This window comes from Nannobrachium achirus (assembly GCF_963921795.1).
Source record: "Nannobrachium achirus genome assembly, chromosome: 9".
Classification (NCBI taxonomy): domain Eukaryota; kingdom Metazoa; phylum Chordata; class Actinopteri; order Myctophiformes; family Myctophidae; genus Nannobrachium; species Nannobrachium achirus.
In genome coordinates, this window is record NC_137818.1 from 38,122,293 (window position 1) to 38,144,287 (window position 21,995).

Consider the following 21,995-nt stretch of genomic DNA (forward strand, 5'->3'; position numbering starts at 1 on the left):
ACTCAGAGTGTGTTCAAATGTAACCAAAAATGGGCAAGTAAGAGTCCATTTGGTTCCATTTGAACACTCTTTGAGTTAAATGAACACTGAGTATTTCACAGTGTAGATCAGGGTTCCAGAAATAAAGAACTGTATGGAATGGGCTTCCGTCGCCTGATGCACATCAAACTTGCGGGCCTTGAGATGAAGAAGGTTGAGAACCAGTGCAGTAGACTGAGACTACCTGAAGGAATGTCTGAAGTGAACACTTCTCCTCTTCAGCTTTTCTGGGTTGTGGGAGGCCATGTGGGAGAACTCTCGAAAGATGTCAAGATACGTGGCATCTCCTGAAGGAAATGATGGAAAGGAATTGTTAAAACAAAAATAAAAGACACAAAAAAAGCTTTAAATAAAAGAACAATTTGTAATTCCGAATGAAATAGTGTACTGTAATATTTAATTTGAAGATTACAGATCTAGAAGCAAACTTTCAGAGTACGACACATTGTACTGCAGAATATAACCAGGCTTAAGACATCACTTATTTTTCATCTTCAAATATTTCCTACTTAACCCTCATTATAAGAAGGTACCAATACCATTGTCTACTCGCTCTGCATCTCAGATGTGGGCTGTGGACATTTTGGACATTTGCCTACCACTGATAACATTGGTGGGGATGCCAAGCTAAAACCCTTCCTGGAAAGCTAGCACACCAAAATAGAACCCACTGTTGTTAGATTTTTAAAAATAAATAAATAAGCGTGTACTGTCCTATAGTACGCATGAGCAAGGACTCGTATAGAGTTGATGTTGTGAAAAGCTCAATGTTCCTTTAAGTTTGGCACAAGTTGTAGAAATGATCAAGTCAAAACTGTGGTGAAAGGAATTGCAGAGGAGCCCTTCCCAACAGCATGATTCATGGTAGGAATGGGCACAAACACACTAAGCACCATGAACGCTTCTCTCTCCAGCTCCCAAATTGTGAGGCTTTACTTTTCTCGCAACCATGGCAACAGCTGTATCTATGGACATGACAAAGGCAGTTGAACTCTTTTGTATCCCTTGAGAGCTCCCCAGAACGAACAAATTAAAAGGGGGGATTGGACATTCCGCTCTCTCCTGTGCGCCCATCATTGCGACAGTTTACTCTGAAAACTGGCAGATCCTGTCCATCAGTGACTCAGTCAGTCAGTCCGTAATGCCTCAATCTCTATAGCTGACCTGTTCTGACATCACATTGTTGACTGTCAAGACTGCGGACTATCATCACCTGGATATCCATATATGAAAATCATGACACTGACCTCATCAAACCCTGGATATCCATACATGGAGATGACTGGATCATCACTTAGATCTCCATATATGGCGCTGACCTCTATATCTGATTCCCAGATGATGCTGTTAGGGCAACCATACTAATAGAATCCCTTTTATGCCCATCAATATTAAGCGGCTTTAAGCCCATATCTGGGAATGCCCATACAATAGAATCCCTTTTATGCCCATCAATATTAAGACCATATCTGGGAATTCCCATTTATGGACATATTGTGTTGTGCGGTTGTGCGGAAAATTAATTATGTCCTTGTCCCTTTTATGCCCATATATGGAGATCCCTGATGTCATCAATAAGCCCATATTTGGCAATGCCCATATATGGACGCTCCATAAATATGGCCAAGACAGGGTATACTGTACATGCCAAAGCACCCATGTGCACGCACCCATGTGCGCGACCTCACTTCTCACCCTTAGGGCGTCTTACTGGTGTATGTAAATGGGTGATGTTGAGGGGATGAATGTACAACTTATACGAGGCTCAAATATATATATTTTTGTAAATTGGATAGTGTAGTGGAAAGTCTAAGCAAGAGGCACAAATCAGGGCCCACTTGAAAATCTGTTCGGGGCCACAGCAGCCATATCTGCATGCATTTTCAGAGCATAATTATTTTAAGTATCAATCATTTGATTGTGTTCGGTTTTGCCAATCAATCAAAAAACCTCTGTGTGTTACTGTATACTTGATCCATAGTGTGGCAGCAGGTTATAAAGTTAAGCTTGACTTGTACATCGTCATGACAGAGGAGTGCACCTGAAATAGCCGTTACGTTGTTAACTTGTTGGAGCAGATACTTTTTGCCATTGTATGACTGAGTACATAAAATGTGTTAATGTTGTTAGCTGTAGGGGAAGGGTGTGATGCAAAGGACAGAAGGCAGAAGAGTGAAGCAAGAAGCGAAAAGTTAGCCTTTAATCACATTTCCATTTTATTTTCAGTAGGGTTTTAGAGGACACAAGGAGTTATTGAACAAAAGGTCAATTCATACCAAAGGTACCAGTAATTGTTAATATGCACAGGTATATTCTGATACAAGTTCCCTTACAATATTCAAATAAATGGAACAGATATTAACAGTCAGAAAAAGAAAACAATACAGGAAAGTTCAGAGTTGCATGTTAGAAGCAAGCAGTTGAAGTGTTAATAGCGTTTAGTTTATATACAGGTTGGCCTATTGACTTGTCTATTGTCCTGTACAGCATAATCTTCCACTGGCTCGATGTAAATTAATGTTTGGTAATTTTTTGCCTATGTGAGTCACTATATACTGCACCATGTACCGCACTAAATAACAAAAGACTCGCATGAAAAAGATTGTATATTCAACATATGTGAGCATTAAACAGTACGTTTTCTAACATATTTCAAAGTGCTTGAACGTAACACTGACAAGCAGGAACGGAGAGGATAAATCTCAAGTCAGCCGGAGCTGTTCATTTCAAGGAACCTCAACCCATGCGTCTGGTAAAATGTCACAATTAAAAAAGGACCTCCAACATAGCCTGGCATTAAAAAGATAATGGTAAAACACTTCCTCTGCCTCCACATCTTTCTGAAATACTGTCTGCGGTCTTTGGCTTGAACAAAATCCCATCTATCCTTTAGTCTGTTTGTAAAAAAAAGACCTAGCACGTCTGAGGACAAGTCATTTCATTTAGGCCTGTTTTACCTGTGGTACTTAGTGTGTGTAAACAACTGAGCAGTCAGTTCTTTAGGAGACGGCTAATACAGAACGGTAGGTTCCGTACGGAACCATTGTTTACTTAGATATGGAAGGATGACCTCCCACTTGGGTAATGACGCCCCCTGGCGATCATTCAGAGAAACTACTTCAGCTCCCGTACTAACGTAGGTAGGAAGGGCCTGTCACTCAAACCGGAGTGACCCGCCTCCAGGCTATATAAGCCCCCGGAGGCGGAAGTAACATCCTCTTAATACCACTCTCTGCCACATTCAGTGAAACAGAGGGGCATTACGTGGGAGGTCATCCTTCCATATCTAAGTAAACAATGGTTCCGTACGGAACCTACCGTTTACTGTCAATATTCCAGGATGACCTCCCACTTGGGATTCTTAAACTCCCCTCTAAGCCACAACCTACTCTCATACCCCCACACACCCCTCATACGGGTGAGCACAGCCCAAACGGGCGTGACCCATCACCCAGAAGGTCCCAGGCCCACCGGACCTGGGTGTGAAGGCATGAGAAAATAAGGAGAGACCCTGACAGACCGAAGTCCGCCTCATTCAACTAAATGAAAAGGACAAGTCCGCCTTATAAGTAAGACACACTATATAAGGAAAACACAGGGTCCCCCCCAAAATACCCCAGGTGGCTACATGCCCACCTGTGGGAGGGGAAGATCCGACTCCTCTATGACATAGAGGAGGCAACTGCACCCAGAACCGAATGCGCTAGCGAAGAGGATTCGATATCCAGGTGATAGTAGGCTGCAAAGGTAGAAGGCGAAGACCAATTCGCCGAAACACAAATCTCCTGAACGGAGACTCCCTTTGCCAGTGCCCACGAAGTAGCCACACCTCTAGTGCTATGGGCTTTAAGTGCCGCCGGCACTTCCACACCCGCACTAGAGTAAGCCAGCCTAATAGCATCCACAATCCACCTCGAAAGAGTGGGTCTAGACACCGGCTTTCTGACAAGAACATTGCCCATTTCTACAAAGAGCTGAGAAGAAGCTCTAGAACCAGCAGTCCTGTCACAGTAGGCCTTCAATGCCCTGACAGGACAAAGGCAATTCAGCCGCTCATCCTCCGCCGAGACAAACGGAGGAGGATGAAAAGCCAGAAGAACAACAGGCTCCTTAGGAACCACCATGTTCTTAGGAACAAACTTAAGATGAGGCTTGAGCAACACCTTGAGATCATTGTTCATAAACTGCATGCACTCCGCAGACACCGAGAGAGCTTGCAGGTCACCAACTCTTTTAGCCGTGGCCAAAGCCAGCAAAAGAGCCGTCTTGAAACTCAAAAGTTTCAAAGGCATCCCTACAAGCGGCTCAAAGGGAGCCCGACATAGGCCCCCTAGAACCACCTGCAGATCCCAAACTGGGAACAAAGACCTAGTCACCGGCCTCAAACGTTCAACTCCTTGCATGAACTTGATGACCTCCGGGACTTTAGAAGGTGCCTTGCCCGCCACCCCCAGGTGACAGGCATTAATAGCCGCCAAATACCCCCTAAGGGTAGAAAATGCTAGACCACTTCTCAAGCGGTTCTGCATAAATTCCAGAATTTCCTGGGCTGACGCCACATGAGCCACCACAGGTGGAACACGCGACTCGCACCAATCCTCAAAGGCATTCCACCTTCCATCATAAGACGCCCTCGTAGAGGGCGCCTTAGCACTCTGAATGGTATCAACCACTTCAGAAGAAAAACCGGCTGCCAGCAGGTTTAACCTTTCACGTGCCAAACCCACAGGTCTAGGACCTGCAGGCCTTGGTGGAAGATCTCCCCCCTGGCCTGACTCAACAGGTCCCTGCACTGAGGCAGCTGCCAACCCGGTTCGCAAAGGAGAGGGGCGATCGCCGATCTCCACGTGCCCTTGTAGGGAGCCACCAGGAGCATCTCCAGACCGAACCTCCTGACTCTCTCCAGAGTGGGTCGGATTAAGTCGAAGGGGGGAAACGCGTACAGTAGACCTCTCGGCCACGTGTGCGCTAAGGCGTCCAACCCCAAGGGAGGACTGCCCTTCACCGCGAAGAACAACGGACACTTCGTATTCTCCGCTGACGCAAACAGGTCCGCCACTGGCTGACCAAACTTGCGAAAAATCTGGCTCACCACCCTGGGGTGGAGAGACCAATCCTCGTAGCGAGGACCTCCCCTGGACAGGAGATCTGCTCCGCTGTTGAGGAGACCTGGGACGTGTGAGGCCCTGATCGACTTGAGGCGCGACAAGCACCAAACCGTCAATTCTCGAGCCAGACGGTCCAGTGGCAACGACGACAGGCCCCCCTGTTTGTTGACATAAAACATGGCCGTCGTATTGTCTGTCCTGACCAGGACGTGACAATGCAAAATCCAAGGCTCGAAATGCTTGAGCGCCAGGAGTATAGCCATCAACTCCAAATAGTTGATGTGACGGCCCCTCATCTCCAGAGGCCAAAGCCCCTGCGCTGTGCGCCCCTCGAAAGTGGCTCCCCATCCACTGAGACTGGCGTCTGTCGTGATCGACTTGTGGGAAACCACCTCGCCAATCGAGACTCCGCTGGTGAGGAACCCCTCCACCAGCCACGGAGACAGGGCGATCGCGCAGGAAGGGGAAACCGTAACCTTCTTGTACTTCAAGGAGGGCGGGATCCCGAGGGATAACATCCATCTTTGAAAAGGTCTCATATGAAACCTGCCCAAACGCAACAGATGTACTGCGGAAGCCATCATTCCCGTCAGTACCATGCAACTCCTGTAAGTGACCTCCTGGCCCACTTGAAAGGAGTCGAGACATTCCCGAAACCTGTCCACCCTCTCCTCTGAGAGACGGGCCGACATGTCGGATGAGTCCAGAAGGACCCCAATGAATGTAAGACGACTTGCTGGAGTCAGCATGCTCTTGCCGTGGTTGACTATGAAACCTAAGGCCTTCAGGTGAGCCAAAACCACTTGTGTGTGACGCGCCACTTCGTGGGCGGAGCTCGCTGAAATCATCCAATCGTCGATGTACGTCGCCAACCTGACGCCCTGCCGTCTCAGCGGGGCGATGGCTGCTTCGGTCACTTTCACGAAAACCCTCGGGCTCAGTGACAGACCGAAAGGGAGTACTGTATACTCGTACAGGCGACCCTCGAAGGCGAACCGAAGGAATTTCCTGTGTGGGGGATAAATCTGGACGTGCTGATAAGCCTCCTTCAGATCCACTGAACAGTGGAAATCCCCTTGCCTGACCGACCGTAACATGGTGGGTACTGTTAGCATCCTGAAAACGTACTTCTTCAGGTACACGTTTAGTGCCTTTAGGTCCAGGATGGGACGTAGCCCCCCCCCCTTTTTGGGCACCAGGAAATAACGGCTCCAAAATCCCATGCGGGATTGGGTCCTGTCCAGCTCCACTATAGCACCCTTGCTTAGCAATGAGCTGATCTCTTCTCTCAAAAGACTTGCTTTTAAACCACGTGCTCTGGTATGAATAACCCTGCTCGAAAGCGGGGGTATGTCTGCGAACTGTAACCTGTAACCCCTGGTTATCGTTCGAAATACCCAATGGCTCGGGTTGCATAACTTCCACTGGCGCGCACAGCGTGCTAGCGTGTTTTGAGCGAGAGAAACCCCACCACTGTGCTTCCGTGACGGCGGAGCTTTTTGGCGGCCGGACCGGAAGTGGGGAACCTGCGTATCCGTATCCGGAACGACCGGATGCGGAGCGCAAGGGTTCAATAGGCCGCATGGCGGAAACACCTTCTGGTTGTACCGCTTGACTAGCGGAGCTATTTTGCGGCGGGACCGGAAGTGGGGAACCTGCGTATCCGTATCCGGAACACCCGGATGCGGAGCGCAGGGGTTCAATAGGCCGCAAGGTGGGAACACCTTCCGATTGTACCGCTTGACTAGCGGAGCTCTTTTGCGGCCGGACCGGAAGCGGGGAGCTAGCGAATCCGTATCCGGTGAAACCGGAAGCGTTCGGTTTTGGCTCGATAGAGCGACAGGAAGAGCAAAGCGATTCGACTGATAAACAGACTCGCCCACAACTAAAGCATTCTCCCCTGACAGGAGAGGAACTTTTACGTTTAATACCTGCTCTAAGGCCTTTATGCTTGTCCCTTGACCCGGGCTCATAGTAGGCCGACAGAATTTCTGACTCAAGGTTAAATTCATAGCATCGCTCACGCGAGGGAAAATCCACTCGCGCGCATGAGGAACCATATAATTGTTTGACGTTAACATTACTGGTTGTTGATAAAACCTCTGACTGATTAAAGAGTCCTGACGGGACTCCATCATTCTTACAGGAGGCATGCATAAAGGATTCATATTGTCGACGCGAGGGATATCCCACTCGCGCGCTTGAGGAACCACATAATTGTTTGACATTAACATTACTGGTTTCTGATAAAACCTGTGATTGATTATCGAGTCCTGACAGGACTTCATCATTACTACAGGAGGCATGCACGATGGGGTCGTCTGTGCTAGTGCGAGAGAGTTGGACAGAGACAGACTTTGTTCTTTCAACATGTTTATTGCCGACACAGGAGGCATCAAAATTAACATTTTCATTTCCCCGACACGGGGTACCGAAAAACGCCTTCGTTTGGGGGGAGGGGGACCGAGAGACACCTCGGACCCCCGCCCCAGCACAATTCCCCTCTTCAGAGTGTCATTTGCGCTGTCCCCTACCGCGGCCACCGCGGTATGAAGACTGCTGCCTGCCATCCTTGGACGGGCGGCGCGGCTGAGCGCGCTCGGGAACCACAGCCTTGGTGCGGGGCCTGTCAGGCGCCCTGGCTGCAGAGGCTCCCCTGGAGGAAGACGAGTGCTTCTTAAAAGAAGCAGAGCGGCCCCTTTCCTTGGCGCGGGAGGAGCGGGACGTCCTCCTAGCTTGCTGCGGTTCATCCTGTGGCACTGTGGTGGACTCGACGATGTCCTTAGCCGCCTTGAAGAAGGTAACTCTACCCTGCAGCAGCTCCAAGCCCCCACCCATGAGGGTGGTGGGACTGTTCTCCATGTTTATGAGAGACTTGTACATCTCCCCGCGAGGACCTAGAGGCTTCTCGCCCACGTCCCTCTTAGGCTCGAGGTCGACATAGTCGAGCCAGCGGGCTCTCTCAGACTGGAGGTTGTAGTCCATGGACCTGCCCATCCACTTAACCGCATGCCAATTGACCTTCAGCATGATGTCAAATAGAGTGTTCAGTTCAGCTGTGTGCTCCCCCGTGGGCAGACCTTTGGCCAGGTCCTTGGTGGAAGCGAGCAAGAGCTGGATCAGATTTAGGTCCTTAGCGGCCAGAGCAGCGGACCGGTAGGCGTTACGAGCCCTGTCCGACTGCAGCTTGTCCTCCAGGACAGTGAACCCCGGCGGGTTGGTGCCGACGGGGCCAACAAACGGCCCGTTTTTAGCCGTGCCTACATCTTTGTACTGGGGTCTGACGGAACTCAGAAAAGATTGTGCCAACAGGTGGTCCAGGTTAGGGCAGGTGGACATGCCTGCCTCCGCACCGCCCACCAAATCCAGCACAGAGAAAGGCAGCTTCCTGGGGTCTTTATGTGTCTTCCATGAGGAATGGAGGGCCTTGGTGAAACCTTTCACCAGCGGCAGCCTGGAGAGGACATACGGGGCGGGAACCGAAGGCTCCTGCCCGGGCATTTCATCATCATCCTCTGCCTCTTCAGAGGGGAGAGGAGGTGGCAACTCCTCTCCAACTCTGGCCAGAGCTCTCATGTAGACTGTGAGATGATCCAGCATTTCTGCTGCAGAATCGACGTCCTCTGCTCCCGCTTCACTCGCTTGACTGGCGGGTGGAGGGGCAGTGGTGCCTGAGGAGGCCTGGGAGCTCCCTGCGGCGTCCAGTTGACGTGCTGGAGCCGCAGGGGCATTACCTTTCACAGTGACCGTGAGTCGAGAACCCTCGTCCTCGACGGAGTCCTCCTCCTCCTCGGCCGTGTATCCAGAGTATTCAGAACCAGAACCCTCGCTCTGACCGGAGCTCAGGTCCGACTCTCGCCTGAAGGTCTGGACTGTTTTGGTGATGCTCACGTCGAGGGGGACGTCCCCGACGGTCACATCCAAGCGTTTCTTTTTGGGCACCGCGCCCGAAGGGGAAAAGGCTACCGGAGATTTCGTCTGGGTGTTAGCCTTCTTGGTCGCCTTCTTAGCGGCGACTTCACCAGACCCGCCAGCTCCAGTGACAGTGGAGCTAGCTGCGGTCGGTTGCGCGGCAGGCGGTGTCTCATGTAGCACGGCGCCATCTTGACTTGGATCGGCGCGCTGGTTGTCAAGCGGATCTCCGGAAGGCAGCGCCGCACCTTGACCAACGGTGCGGGCCGCCTGGGGAAGGAAAGACTGGGCTGTGGGGTTGAGAGCAGTGGACCCACCTGGTGGAGCGCAGGCCCCGAGGCCTGCCCTGGCTAGGAAGAACCGGTGTATCATTACATCGTGGTCGTAGGCCACGCAGCAGTCACAGAAAGGTCCTGCTCTCCCCTGAGGACTCAGTGCAGAGAAGGCGTGTGCAACGCCCATGCAGCCGACACAGAGATGGTGAAGATCCTGTCCGTCGATGAGTCCTGGACAGCCTGGACATTGCCTCGGCAGGAAGGCCAGAGGATCCATGGCGAAGCACTGTAGATAGAGTTAACCAGAAGCAGACGAGCTAACAAGCTAACGGCTAAGGCTAGGCCACGCTTGATTCGGGCAGGGCCTGAACAAGCGGTGAGCAGTGTAGCTAACGTTAACAATAGCAGACGAGCTAACAAGCTAACGGCTAATGCTATGCCACGCTTGCTTCGGCGGAGGCCTGAACAAGCAGTAATAATCCTTTGTTATAAAAGGAAATAACCGTCGATTTAGGACGGAACAAGAATAAGTATTCTTAAGTACGGGTTAATTCAACACTCGCCAGTGGGCGACTCCTAATGCCACCGCTTTAGGCTAATGCGCGAAGAATAATAATACAAAGGCTGAGTTTCAACTTATCTGAATGTGATATCGCAGAGAGTGAAAAGAGGATGTTACTTCCGCCTCCGGGGGCTTATATAGCCTGGAGGCGGGTCACTCCGGTTTGAGTGACAGGCCCTTCCTACCTACGTTAGTACGGGAGCTGAAGTAGTTTCTCTGAATGATCGCCAGGGGGCGTCATTACCCAAGTGGGAGGTCATCCTGGAATATTGACAGTAAACATGTACAGTACCAAATGCGCAGTCCAGTTTGCTCAAATGCAATATGTTATGTATGTCATCATCATTATACTGTGTATACTGACCAAATGAAATGTTTGAACCACAGTAACCCTTATCTTTCCAATGAGGCCATATGGTTAGAATTTCTGACATAATTTTACTCAGGACCTGATTTTAGATCAGCTATGATAATGAGAAAAGGTCTCCTTTGGAATGTCTTCAATGGCTGTATGTAGCTAGGTATGTCAACACAGATGGATATAGTCTTGCTTCTCTAATGGAATCAATTCATCTGCATACATTTCCTTCTGGCCAAGTACCACAGATAAACTGAGGAATGTCATTCCATGCACTGTTCTTATGATTTGGCAGTATATAACATGGATATCAACATTATTCAACAATACTAAATGTCAAGTATTCACATACACTGGGTATAGACGTAAACAAAAGCAACAGGGCTGGGCAACCCATGCACTATTTGACCAATAAAACCAAGAACAAATCTAATATAGGCCAGCCTAGACATCATAATATCAGATTACCAATAACAAATGTTTGTGACAAACATTTCCACATACAAATACCGTTATGTACACTGTATGTACAGTCATACACCTTATTTAAAAAAAATCCATCTTCCACTGCAGTTTGCACATCATAGTTACTGACAGTAGTTTATTGTTAAATTATGGAGCTGTTGTCTTTTTTTTAATTGGGATGTTATTACTGTAGTTGAGTTAATGTGAGTGCTCAGTAAAATAAAATCTAACAAAATATATCCAGCTTAAAAAAATACCATCTGCATCATTAAAAATAATACAAAAAAATACAGAGGATCTGTATTAAAATCATCATTGCACTATTGCTCTGGGCATTTCATAATAAATAAATACAAAATAAAACAAACCAATAACCCTATCCTATCAAACAAAATGCATAACGGTAAAAACAAAGATCAAATCATTGTTGGTAGGAAAAGTGCATAATTTAGCTTTTAAATTTACATAAAAGCTTTACTTTGAATAGTCTCAAAGCCAAATACAGAGTAAAAACATTATCTTATGAGCTTTTACTCTCACAGTTGTTAGCCATCTTTGTGGTTAGGTTACTCCTTCTGATGGTCTAATTGTAACCACCACCATCATGCACAGCCAGAACAGTCATGATTGACAACTAGAGGGCCTTCTGTGTTACTTAAGTGTCACTTGCACAGTAAAAATAAGGGTCGTTCTTCACTTTCAGAGTTAAATTAAACAAAATAACGAAACGGAGAACACAGCATTTGTTATGTCCTGGCTGATCTTTGGTTCAAAGCACCCTGCATCCTATTGGAAACGACCTTCTGACAACTCAAAATCAAAGGGCAAGGCTGGTCCTAAATCAGCTGCCGTCTACTTTGTTTTGCTTGGACGTAGTGAAGGATGTTTTTAACACGATAATGTGACGGGGTCACTGTAATAACGGAATAATCTAATGTCAGGACCACCGTCATGCGAACCTCTAGTAACTAATAATGTAACGTCAGGACCAATGTCATAACTGTCTTGGCAGTGAGCTGTCCTGCGCTGTAAAAGACACTAAAGCCTGATTCACAATTTGTCACACAACGGTGTCACCTGCCAAAAATAGCCAATCTACAAAGCTTGTAAATCAGCTATTTTGGCACGCGATACCATCGTACAATGATGTATAAATCAAGCATAACAAATCATGAATGTACTGAACTATGTATGTTCATTTACACAGATGTTTTCAAAGTCAGCCGTTTGTGATTCTGACATCATTACAAGGAAATTAATACTGCAGTTTTATTGTGTGATCCTGAGAGGGTGGCTGGCAGTTGGCAGGTTCTGGTACACCACCTCCACTCTAAGCTGTGCTGGGTAGAGGAACACTGGGATTATCCTGGGCCCAAGAGTTCAAAACTTGGATCCCTCTCTGAGTGGACCAGATTGAGATTTTGGGTACTTTATAACAAAAAAATTATAATTGTGATCACTTGTGATATCCAATCTGTGATCATACAGTAGAATTATCTAAGCAAACATTATGACAATAGTAATATATGTTCATTTAATCAAATAAAATCCTAATCTGATCCACTCGAATAGGTATTAAAAGTTTTGAACTTGTGCCCTGGCTATTAGGAGAAGATGCTGCTAATCTGCTTGATAATTGATGTTACTGATCTGAATCAAGCAAAAGGTCTACAGGAACTCCATGGACTGTGTTTTTCTCTTTCTTTCTTTTTTTTTCTCCTTTATATATTATTTTAGACTGTTATTGTGACCTGACTGGATTTGAAGTGGAGATTGAAGCTTCTCCTAACACTCAGCTATGTTGATACAGATAAACTCCTGTATGCATCTCTTATACTGCTGCTCAGTGGGGCTGCTGGTGGGATATTGACCTGGCTGGCCGAAAGGTCCCTCAGACTCCCGCATCTCCTCATTCATTCTGGCCAGACGCAGCCTGAACGGGGAAAAGAAAGAGATGCGACGATTCAATTAAACACTTCCATCCACACTGAATAGCAGGAAAATGACGGGAGATGTTATGCCTGATTTGTAATTGATTGCGCGCCAACGTCACACACACCGATCTACACAATCACAATGTTGTGAGCTTGTAGATCAGTGTGTGACACCCGCGTGCAATCAAGTATATCTCAGGTTCTACATTGACAGGCGTACTGTAGGTAGCAAATTGACGTACAAGGTAACGATGTCTGCATTGGCTTGCTGCACAGCTATACTGAGAGGATCGTGACCATCTTCATCGCCGTCGTTCTGCGTAGCGCCTCTCTTGAGGAATAAGCACACTTGCCTGGAAACACCACGGGAAGGAAACAAAGATCAGTCATAGAACAAAAGCAATGAATGACATTTTCATTGTACCGCTCACTACTTGTTCACTCTGAACTAGTGGTTCCCACCCAACAGCAGGGTCTACATTACTCTATGGCATTGGTTCTCAACCTTTTCAGGCCGCGACCCCCAAAATAATCCTATTTGAACTGGGGAGCACAAGAGTTGAGGCATAACATTTTGTATAACCGGTGCGAGGCGTAGATTGTAGATTGTCTATTTTCACAATTTCTGCATCTAATATTTGACAATTTGACCAATGCTTAACTTGTAATTTTATAGAGGTATTAAAACATTACTTAAATTGTCACTTGTGTCAGAAATGTGGATATACCCTGTATACACTTAAACCGTATGTTGGTTTGTTTACTGTTGAGAGAGAAACAATGTGGCACATTAAGTTACACCCACAGGTTGAGAACCACTGCTCTATGGAAGCTAGAGTAGGGAGACCACTGCCAACCACTGCAGATGGGCCATTATTATTGTATTAACATCTAACCATACACATTGTTCAAAATAACATTTTACTCATTAAAACAGCTCAGGATTGCAGCTTTAAAATGGCACACTGTAGAGTAGACTGTAGTATAAAGGCAAGTGGACTGTAACCATGTATTGCAAAGGGGGTAGATGAGATGAGGAGATACATTTTATTAATCTCCAGAGGGAAATTAAGGTGTTACAGCAGCATGAATAAAATAACATACAAAGCAATACAAAAAACAATACTCAACTCAAATACCATACACAGTCTCCTAACCACAAACATCCACACTCAAACACAATCACACGTAAGCTTGCCAACCCAGAACCACACGCATGAGTTTGTAACTCCATAACAGTTTTTAACTAACCGTTACCGAGCACAAATTATGAAGCAGATCTAAATGCTATACCAATTTTCTGGGATCAAGTCAACATTACGGTGCCACCCACAGAGGCTTTCCACAAACACTGAAGATGGACGCAATAAGCCCACTACTCACCCTGTGTGTCCTAGACAAGTGGCATGATGAAGGGGTCCCCTGCCTCGTACGTCTCTTTGGTTGACGTCAGCTGCGTTCTGTAGCAGGAACTCACAGGCTATCAATGAACCCTGACATAAGCAAGCACACACGCACACAAACAAACACACACGAAAGTTAACACGTGTTCAATGAAGGTTAAGGAAATACACTGCATACTGACTTTATCTGTAAAAGTGTGTTTTGATTGTACATGAGATAGTAGATCTGCAAAAGTAGCAGCTACACAAGGAAATTGTGACATGCGAGAATGTAGATCTGGTATTTTCGTCAGGATTGACTCACCCCCATCACAGCCTGTATGAGCGGGGTCTTCCGATCATCCTCGTCGTTCACCATATTGACGTCCGCCCCGTGGGCCAGTGCTTCGGCCATGACCGGCAGGTTGCGGGCCTTGGAGGCTTTGTAGAGCAACGCCCCAGGGTGTAGGTCCCTCACGTCCTCTGGGTCAGATGTCTCCAGCTCAGCCTCGCCGCTCGAGTCCTCCGACACCTCGCATTCTGGAAACGAGTTCCGAGAAAGACCGTATCTTATCTCAAGTTTCCCATTGCATACTACAATTCCCATGACACTAAGGCTTCATTTATGCTTTGCAAAGTCTTTCGACGAAAAAGCGTCAAACACTTAAAGTAAAAATTAGCCTAGGTTAAAGTACTATCAATAGAGGGTATGAGCAAGATACCAATGCAAATATGACAAAAATAAAACAGCATAATGGCAAATAAACATTGCTTTCTATTCAATAACAGTTGTACTAGTCAAGTTATTGATGTAATTTGGTTTCACAATTTAAAGATTAGCAGGTTCACACAAAGACTGTCAATGTTTTGTCATTACCCATAACAGTAAAATAAATATTCCCATTTTCTCCTGTACCCCCTGCAGTACCCCCGCGTACCCCCCTATTTGAGAAACACTGCATTAAACAACGTTAAACTCACTTTGCCACTCGATTTGCCATTCCCTTTATGCGTGCGCATTGCGCATACCCTCTATTACACATTGCTCTCACCCTCCTCTGTGACGCTGTTCACCACCGAGCCAAACACCAGGATGTCAGTGCTTCCATCTGTACTTCCTCCCAGCCCGCTGTCACTGCTCAGACCTGCAGGACCAGCACACGCCAGCAGGAGGACACGTTAGCTACTGCTGCTAGCTATGGCTCTGATCAGTAATGTTTAGAGACATACAGATACAGTACATGCGCTCATGAGTATACTGTTATGTGAGCAAATGCAAGACAAAACCTGTGCAAAACACAACTCACAACGCCTCGCGCTGTGAGCTTGGCGTATTGTAGATTGGCTATTTTCGCTAAAGTTCTCAGAATATGGACACTAGGGTTCAAGTGGTTAATATAGAAAAGAAGAGAAAAGTTTCTATCACTCAAACACATACAGGTACAGGATCCATGTATGCTTATCTTCGTGACATCTGTGGATGAGTAACTATCTACCTGTGCCTTATTGATCATGAGCATGATCAGCAGTTAATGAGTAACTATTTTGGGTACCGGTAAATGTGTCAGAATTGGTAGTCACTTACTTCGAGGTCCAGATCCTGTGTCAAAGTAGGAGAAGAGAGAGTCCAGCTCATCTGGGCAAAATAGGGAGTCTCGCCGGAATTTCGCAGCTGCTGTGACACATACGCATACAGACAAGTAAAGAAAGAAAAATGAGAAAAGCCATTTCACGATTGCCCCAGTTAAATGTACAGTACGATGCTGAAATAGCGAATAGACGTCAAAATACAGATGTGAGTTGAGGTACCCGAGGAGAGGGTGGCAGGGGAGGCACTTCCAGCTTCTTGTCGGTATCTCCTTCGCGTCTTGGGCACCGTGGTGGCACTGTTATGCCTCCGACACTTCTTCACGCTCCACCGCAGCTCAGACTTCCTCTCGCCATTGATGAGAATCTCGGTGGAGCCCAGCTTCTTCAGGAACTTCTTCTCGACATACTTAGCCTTTATCCAGGCCTCCTTTTCCTGCCTGCAGGGGACACATTGAAGACATGAAGGCAAGTCATCATGGGTAAAAGTCTCAATGCTAATGACAACCTCCTGACCATAACAGGACAACATATCGTCACTGTCGGGCAGAAACCTTGTATCAAATGTTTCAAATGTGTATGTCTTTTGGTAAAGCAAAGCCCTGCTTCATCGTACAAGACTGTCCCACAAAACTAGTGAAAACAGCCGATCTACAAGCACACAACGCCTCGCAATGCGAGGCGTTGTGTGCTTGTAGATCTGCTGTTTTCACTAGTTTAGCACATTTTTTAGATGATAAATACAAAACTAACGGTTTTGGACATACAAGGTTTCCACCCGACAACGACGATATATGGGACATAAGTTTTACCTTGAACTGGACGGTAAGGGTTTCTTCACACCCTGCTCTTGGTGTGATCCTTCATAGATGTGGTTGATGATGCTGTTTCCCAACTCGCACATCAACTGCAATACAGGCATCATGTTAGGCTCTTTGCCTCAAAATGTATGCATAGAGTACCAAAGTCCTGACGTCACTCCCACTACCCCTGGGTCACAGCGTTATTTTCTTCCTCTTGCAAATCCCATGGAGAAATCTTAGATCGTGTCATACAAGAACTGTGTTCCAAAAATAAACAAACCACCCGGGCGAAAAGATATTTTCTTACCCTGTGGATAAATGTGTACTTTTACACCGTCAGCTGATGCTTCATATCCATATGAATAGAATTGCACTGCTGATTTGTTCATTTCTGGAACACAGTTCTTCTATGACGCGATCTAAGATTCCCCTATGGGATTTTCAAGAGAAAATATTATGCTGTGACCCAAGGGGATAGCGCCCTCTAGCGGCAGTGATGTCAGACTTATGTGCTGTATAGCTATTGGGTCCTGAGTCCTACCTTAAGCAATTCTGGTTCCCATGAGTCCAGTGTGAGAGAGCGCACTTTAGAACAGTGAACTCCTAGACTCCTGCCGTAGAAAAACAAGCAAATACAAACAAATTAATGACATTACATGCTCTTGAGAGTTATACAGCATTGCAAGATGTCAGAATTTCATGGTAAAATATGTTACTACAGTAAGGAAATAGACAGCACACAATGAATGTCCTTTTCGACCTATTGGGATGAAATGCATGGTCACAGTAAATAAAAAATGTGAAAAGGACATTCATTGTGTGCTGGCCATTTCCTTACTTTCCTGCCACTGTTGAGCCATGCACATTAAGACTTTATTAAACCTGGAGTGTTGCGGGCCTTCTGCTTTGCATTCTCAAAATGTTACTACAACTATATTGCAGACAGATGGAAGTTCACAAAAGAATACTACGGTGTATCCTCTTCTAATAAAGAGAACAGGAAGCTCCACAGATGTGTCATACAGCATGCCTTTGCATTGTGATGTGGTTATGAATAACAGCGGGGGCCTAAAACCCCATTATTCCCAGGGAAACGAGAGAAGCTGCACCTAATGTTATGCAAATCACAAAGAGTTCCTCCAGTGAAACCGTCCGGTATCCAGGCAACAGTGGCACAGTGAAGGGGGGAAAAAAATAAAAAGAACTTCATAGTGTGCCTCTCGCGCTTCCACTGCTATATGAACAGGGGCCCTCTTCTGATCTCACCGTGAGAAGACAGCAGTCCCCAAAAACGGAGCATGAATATTCAATGAGTGGGCCGAACAGAGACGGGGTTTGTGATTACATAAGCATTAATAATTGCATTCCCAAGTAAACACCTGTGAACACTTAAGGGACACGTTCCCACCGAGATCACGAGCGATATTCCCTGGTGATTCAACGGTGTGATGTAACAGAGCAGTGAGTGCGCTGACCTGGATGACAACAGGATGCTTTCACGTGTGGCTTGATTCCTCCTGTCAACAAATTTACACTAAGGCTATGTTCAACACAGTGTCTACCATTGTATAGAACCATTCAATAGTTTTCTTAATGTCTGTAGTGTCTAAGTGGGGATGATCTTTATCCTCTAGTCTAAACTCTCGCAATCAAAACCAGCCTGATCCAATAAGCAGCCTACTCCGCAGTAATCCCTTCAGCGATGTCTGTGGCAGAACGGACGAGTTCCATACTCCATGACAGAACCAATGTACGGCCAAGAGAACGAATGTCTGTCTGACAAAACTCATACAGCACATGGTGTTTGCTGGTTTTTCCCAGCTTTACTGTAGCTATCAGTATAAAGATTTGTTTAAAGCAGGGGTCTTCAACGTTTTCAGGCCAAAGACCCCTTAGTTGAGAGAGAGATGAAGCAGGGACCCCACAACCTTTTCATAGATTCCAAATAGTTTCATCGTTTGACAGCACAATCATCAGTGTATTTTGGATTCATGTAAATTTTGTGTTTTCAGATATTAAAATCACTTGAGCCGTCATTACCTAATAAACTTGACTTTTTACTCTGCACTTAGTCTGCTCTTTTTCCCCTCTACACCAAACCTCTTTGACAAAAATAGCCGATCTACAAGCTCACAACGCCTCGCGCTGTGAGCTTGGCATATTGTAGATTGGCTATTTTCGCTAAAGTTCTCAGAATATGGACACTAGGGTTCAAGTGGTTAATATAGAAAAGAAGAGAAAAGTTTCTATCACTCAAAGATTTGGAGGACCCCCTGTAGTTAACACTGAGGACCCCCTGTTGAAGACCCTTGGTATAAAGATTTGTTTAAAAGGAATCCACCTGTGTATTCCGGAGCACTCGATGCACAGCAGGATGCCCAGGTTGATGGAGGCCCAGCGTGGGTCGGCCTGGCCGCAGTCACAGCACTGCTCGTTGCCGGGCAGACACTGGATCCTCTGCAGGATGCTCTCCCCCCGGACGCTGCGCTCCCGAGGCTCGCTGGCCGAGTCGATGCTGCTGGTCGACGGCGACGCCGTTCTGTCCAGACGCTGAAGCCACAGACAGAGAGCTTGAGAGTCGGATTTGCAGAATGGCACACTGGTATATCGTCGTTGTCGGGTGGAAACCATACATTATGACCAAAACCGTTCGTTTTGTATGTATAATAAAATGTTAAACTATTGATAATAGCTGATCTACAAGCACACTACGCCCGTTGTGTGCTTGTAGATCGGCTATTTTCACAATTTTTGTGTGACACTTTTGTATGAGGAAGTAGGGCTTTAATTTTTGAAAAACATACACATTCGAAACTTGGAGATACAAGGTTTCTGCCTGACAATGACGACATACAGTATATAATCTATTTGTTTTGTCACACTTATATCCCCAAATATTCTGCATGTAATATATGGATGTGAGCAAGTAATGGGGTCTCCCAGTCCCTCCTGCTTTTTAGTAAACTAAGAAAAATAAATCAGGTCGGGAAACCAATTTCATCCAATCAGGAGAGAGAACGTATACAGAACGGGAGAAATTGGATGTGACGTCACAGAGAAGTTGGCAGACAACATTTTATAGTTTTCCAGTTCCAATTCTAAGTTGGTACTCTCTGCTGATTGGCTGAAATTGGCAACCCACTTGAAAATGTGGAGAACCCTGTTATTGAACAAACAGTCCTTTAAGACAACTGCAATTAATTATATATCCAGTTTAATTTCATACATTTTCTTTTGCTTGTACAATAGCATTCCTACTTAGCTCCCCCTTCTGGCAGCTGGATGGTCTGAACCAAAAAGAAACAAAGCATACAAACTGTACTTGAATCAAAACCGGAGCTTACTTCTAAGTAATATGAATCAGGGCTCTCTCTGTACGCTGAAGCAATGCTAGCTTGAACTGCTTGGATCCAGGCTAGTCGAAGCTTCTCAGACTCAGCTTGCAGCATACAGCTCCTGTTGAATGGAAGAGGGTGGAATTAACTTATCATCACCAAAATCACCATCAACTTCGGTGCAGTACCATATTAACTGGTGTATCATTACAAAGAAACAGATAAACCAAAAATAAATTTGTCTTACTTTGTGGGCGAGACCACCTCAAAGCAGAACCTCCTCTCGATGTCCTCACATGGTTTAACTGAGCACAGCCTGAGGTCTTCAACCACCACTGTCAGAGAATCCTGAACACATGAAAACATCTTCATCACATATCAGATGAAGTATACAGTACCGTATGTACATCAGATGTTAAGTAGAAAAGGTAAATGGTTTTCTTTCCTGACAGCTGTTAACAGTACACAGCCCAAAGAATTCTATGCGATGATATATGATAAAGATAGCGTGTCTTAGATTTGAAGCAAACTGCAATCCGAGAGTAAAGGTCAAGGGCCCAATTTTTGTAAAGTTTAATCAACACAGTTTTTTGTAGGTGCTCGCTGTCTGTGTGTTTGCAAGTTATGAAAATCTGAATAAAAAGTAAAAATACATTAATTAACATTGAGGATTTACAGTGGAGGCATGCAGTATCCCTAGAGGTTACATCAGTACTGCACACACACTGACAGAGTGAACGAGCAAGTGAGCTGTGATGGATTTCAGCGAAGAATGTCTCTATAACTTTAAAAGCCGCAGTGTCTCCATTTCTCATCAACCCCCCTTCCAACCATCTCTCAGCCCCATTAAAGCGGCACTCATGCTATTCCAACCCCCTGCTCCCCCAGGGACCACTCAGCAGCAGCCAGAGGAGAAATGGACTTGCCTTGAGCTTCTTCTGATAGACCAGTTGACTGTTCTGTATGGAGAACCATCGTCTTGGGAGAGCAGGAGGGGAGAGAGAAACAGAGAGATGAATAAAACATACAAGTTAGATCGATATGCCTTCACGCAAGGCTCTTGAGCAAGCAGGTGAACCGATGTCACCCTAGACGCCGATGATGACCGAGTAAAAAAGCATCATTGAGCGGAAATGGCTATCCACCACGCGGTGCAATATTCTGACCCTGTGAGAAGAATGCGGAGTATAACTATCATCATGACCCCCTCGCCCTGTCACTGAGACAGAGAAATGGGATAATACAGTAGATGTGCATCAGCGAAAGCAAAAAACAGGGTAAAGAATGGTCCGTGGGGAGCTTGGAAAAGGAATAACTTGGCATTTTAATGGACCGAATGTCAAACGCAGGACACCGTAGATCTGCCGGCAGGCCATTTGAAGCTACATGGTCAGGAAATTATACGGTATATTTGAATAAGAATGACAAATACATCCTTGGCTACACGAAATAGCTTCAGGACAGGAAGTATATTCAAACAACTAGTATTTCCCTAAGCGAGCCAAAATCAACCCACCCTTTTTTTGTAGTTCAGTCATGTTACTGTGCAGCGCCATTGCGGTACTAAAGAGAAAATCCTATGGGTGAAATGACCCATTTGTAACTCTCCTTAATTGACATTAAGAATTATAAAGTGTATATGTTCGACTTTCTGTACTAGCTATTATTATTATATAGTATATACAGAAGTAATTGACGTTGTCGGTGGAAACCTTGTATGTCCAAAACTGTTTGTTTTGTATTTATCATTTAAAAATGATTTAAAATAGAGAAAATAGCCGACCTACAAGCAAGGCAGATCTACAGTACAAGTGCTTGTAGATCTGCCATTTTTGTGCAACAGTCATATATGATGAGGCAGGGCATTAATATACGAGAAAAAAAAACATGCAAATTTGAATCTTGGAGATACAAGGTTTCTGCTGGACAGTGATGATATGGAAGCTTCCATACCTGTTCCAGGTCTTGAAGGCGTTGCTGGCCCTCTTGAACAGATAACCCTCCATCACCACCCCGTTGGGCGCGTCCACATTGAACTCTGCCTTGGAGTCCTCATAGGAGAAGTCCTGTCGGAGAGGAGAGAGAAACACATGGTTTAATCCCGGTCCTTATGGAAGAGATGAGAAAAGGAAACAGAAAATTGCAGATTAAGGCATAAAACAAGTTTTAAACTACTGCTAGCCTATAGCCAGATTTATTGTTTGTTGTACGACGTTGTCCCGTGACAGAAATAGC

At 45.9% G+C, this 21,995-nt stretch overlaps 1 protein-coding gene across 3 annotated transcripts in view; it reads right to left on the reverse strand.

Moving 5' to 3' along the window:
• Positions 1-219: 219 nt before the first annotated feature.
• Positions 220-21,995, reverse strand: part of acap3a (ArfGAP with coiled-coil, ankyrin repeat and PH domains 3a) — a gene marked incomplete at its 3' end in the record, with an annotated part of 100,105 nt that continues 78,329 nt past the window's right edge. Inside the window, exons 11-25 of one of the 3 annotated variants that reach the window (XM_080733329.1) lie at positions 21,714-21,826; positions 20,687-20,738; positions 20,008-20,108; positions 19,770-19,881; positions 18,767-18,975; positions 16,967-17,036; positions 16,435-16,529; positions 15,845-16,062; positions 15,621-15,710; positions 15,088-15,180; positions 14,361-14,575; positions 14,037-14,146; positions 12,896-13,006; positions 12,591-12,652; positions 220-326 (exon numbers count right to left, since the gene is read on the reverse strand). In XM_080733329.1, coding sequence (XP_080589455.1) covers positions 220-326; positions 12,591-12,652; positions 12,896-13,006; positions 14,037-14,146; positions 14,361-14,575; positions 15,088-15,180; positions 15,621-15,710; positions 15,845-16,062; positions 16,435-16,529; positions 16,967-17,036; positions 18,767-18,975; positions 19,770-19,881; positions 20,008-20,108; positions 20,687-20,738; positions 21,714-21,826 — 1,758 coding nt within the window. Of the gene's footprint in view, positions 327-12,590; positions 12,653-12,895; positions 13,007-14,036; positions 14,147-14,360; positions 14,630-15,087; positions 15,181-15,620; positions 15,711-15,826; positions 16,063-16,434; positions 16,530-16,966; positions 17,037-18,766; positions 18,976-19,769; positions 19,882-20,007; positions 20,109-20,686; positions 20,739-21,713; positions 21,827-21,995 lie in introns of all 3 variants that reach the window. The other 2 variants (XM_080733327.1, XM_080733328.1) reach the window with 2 other exon arrangements.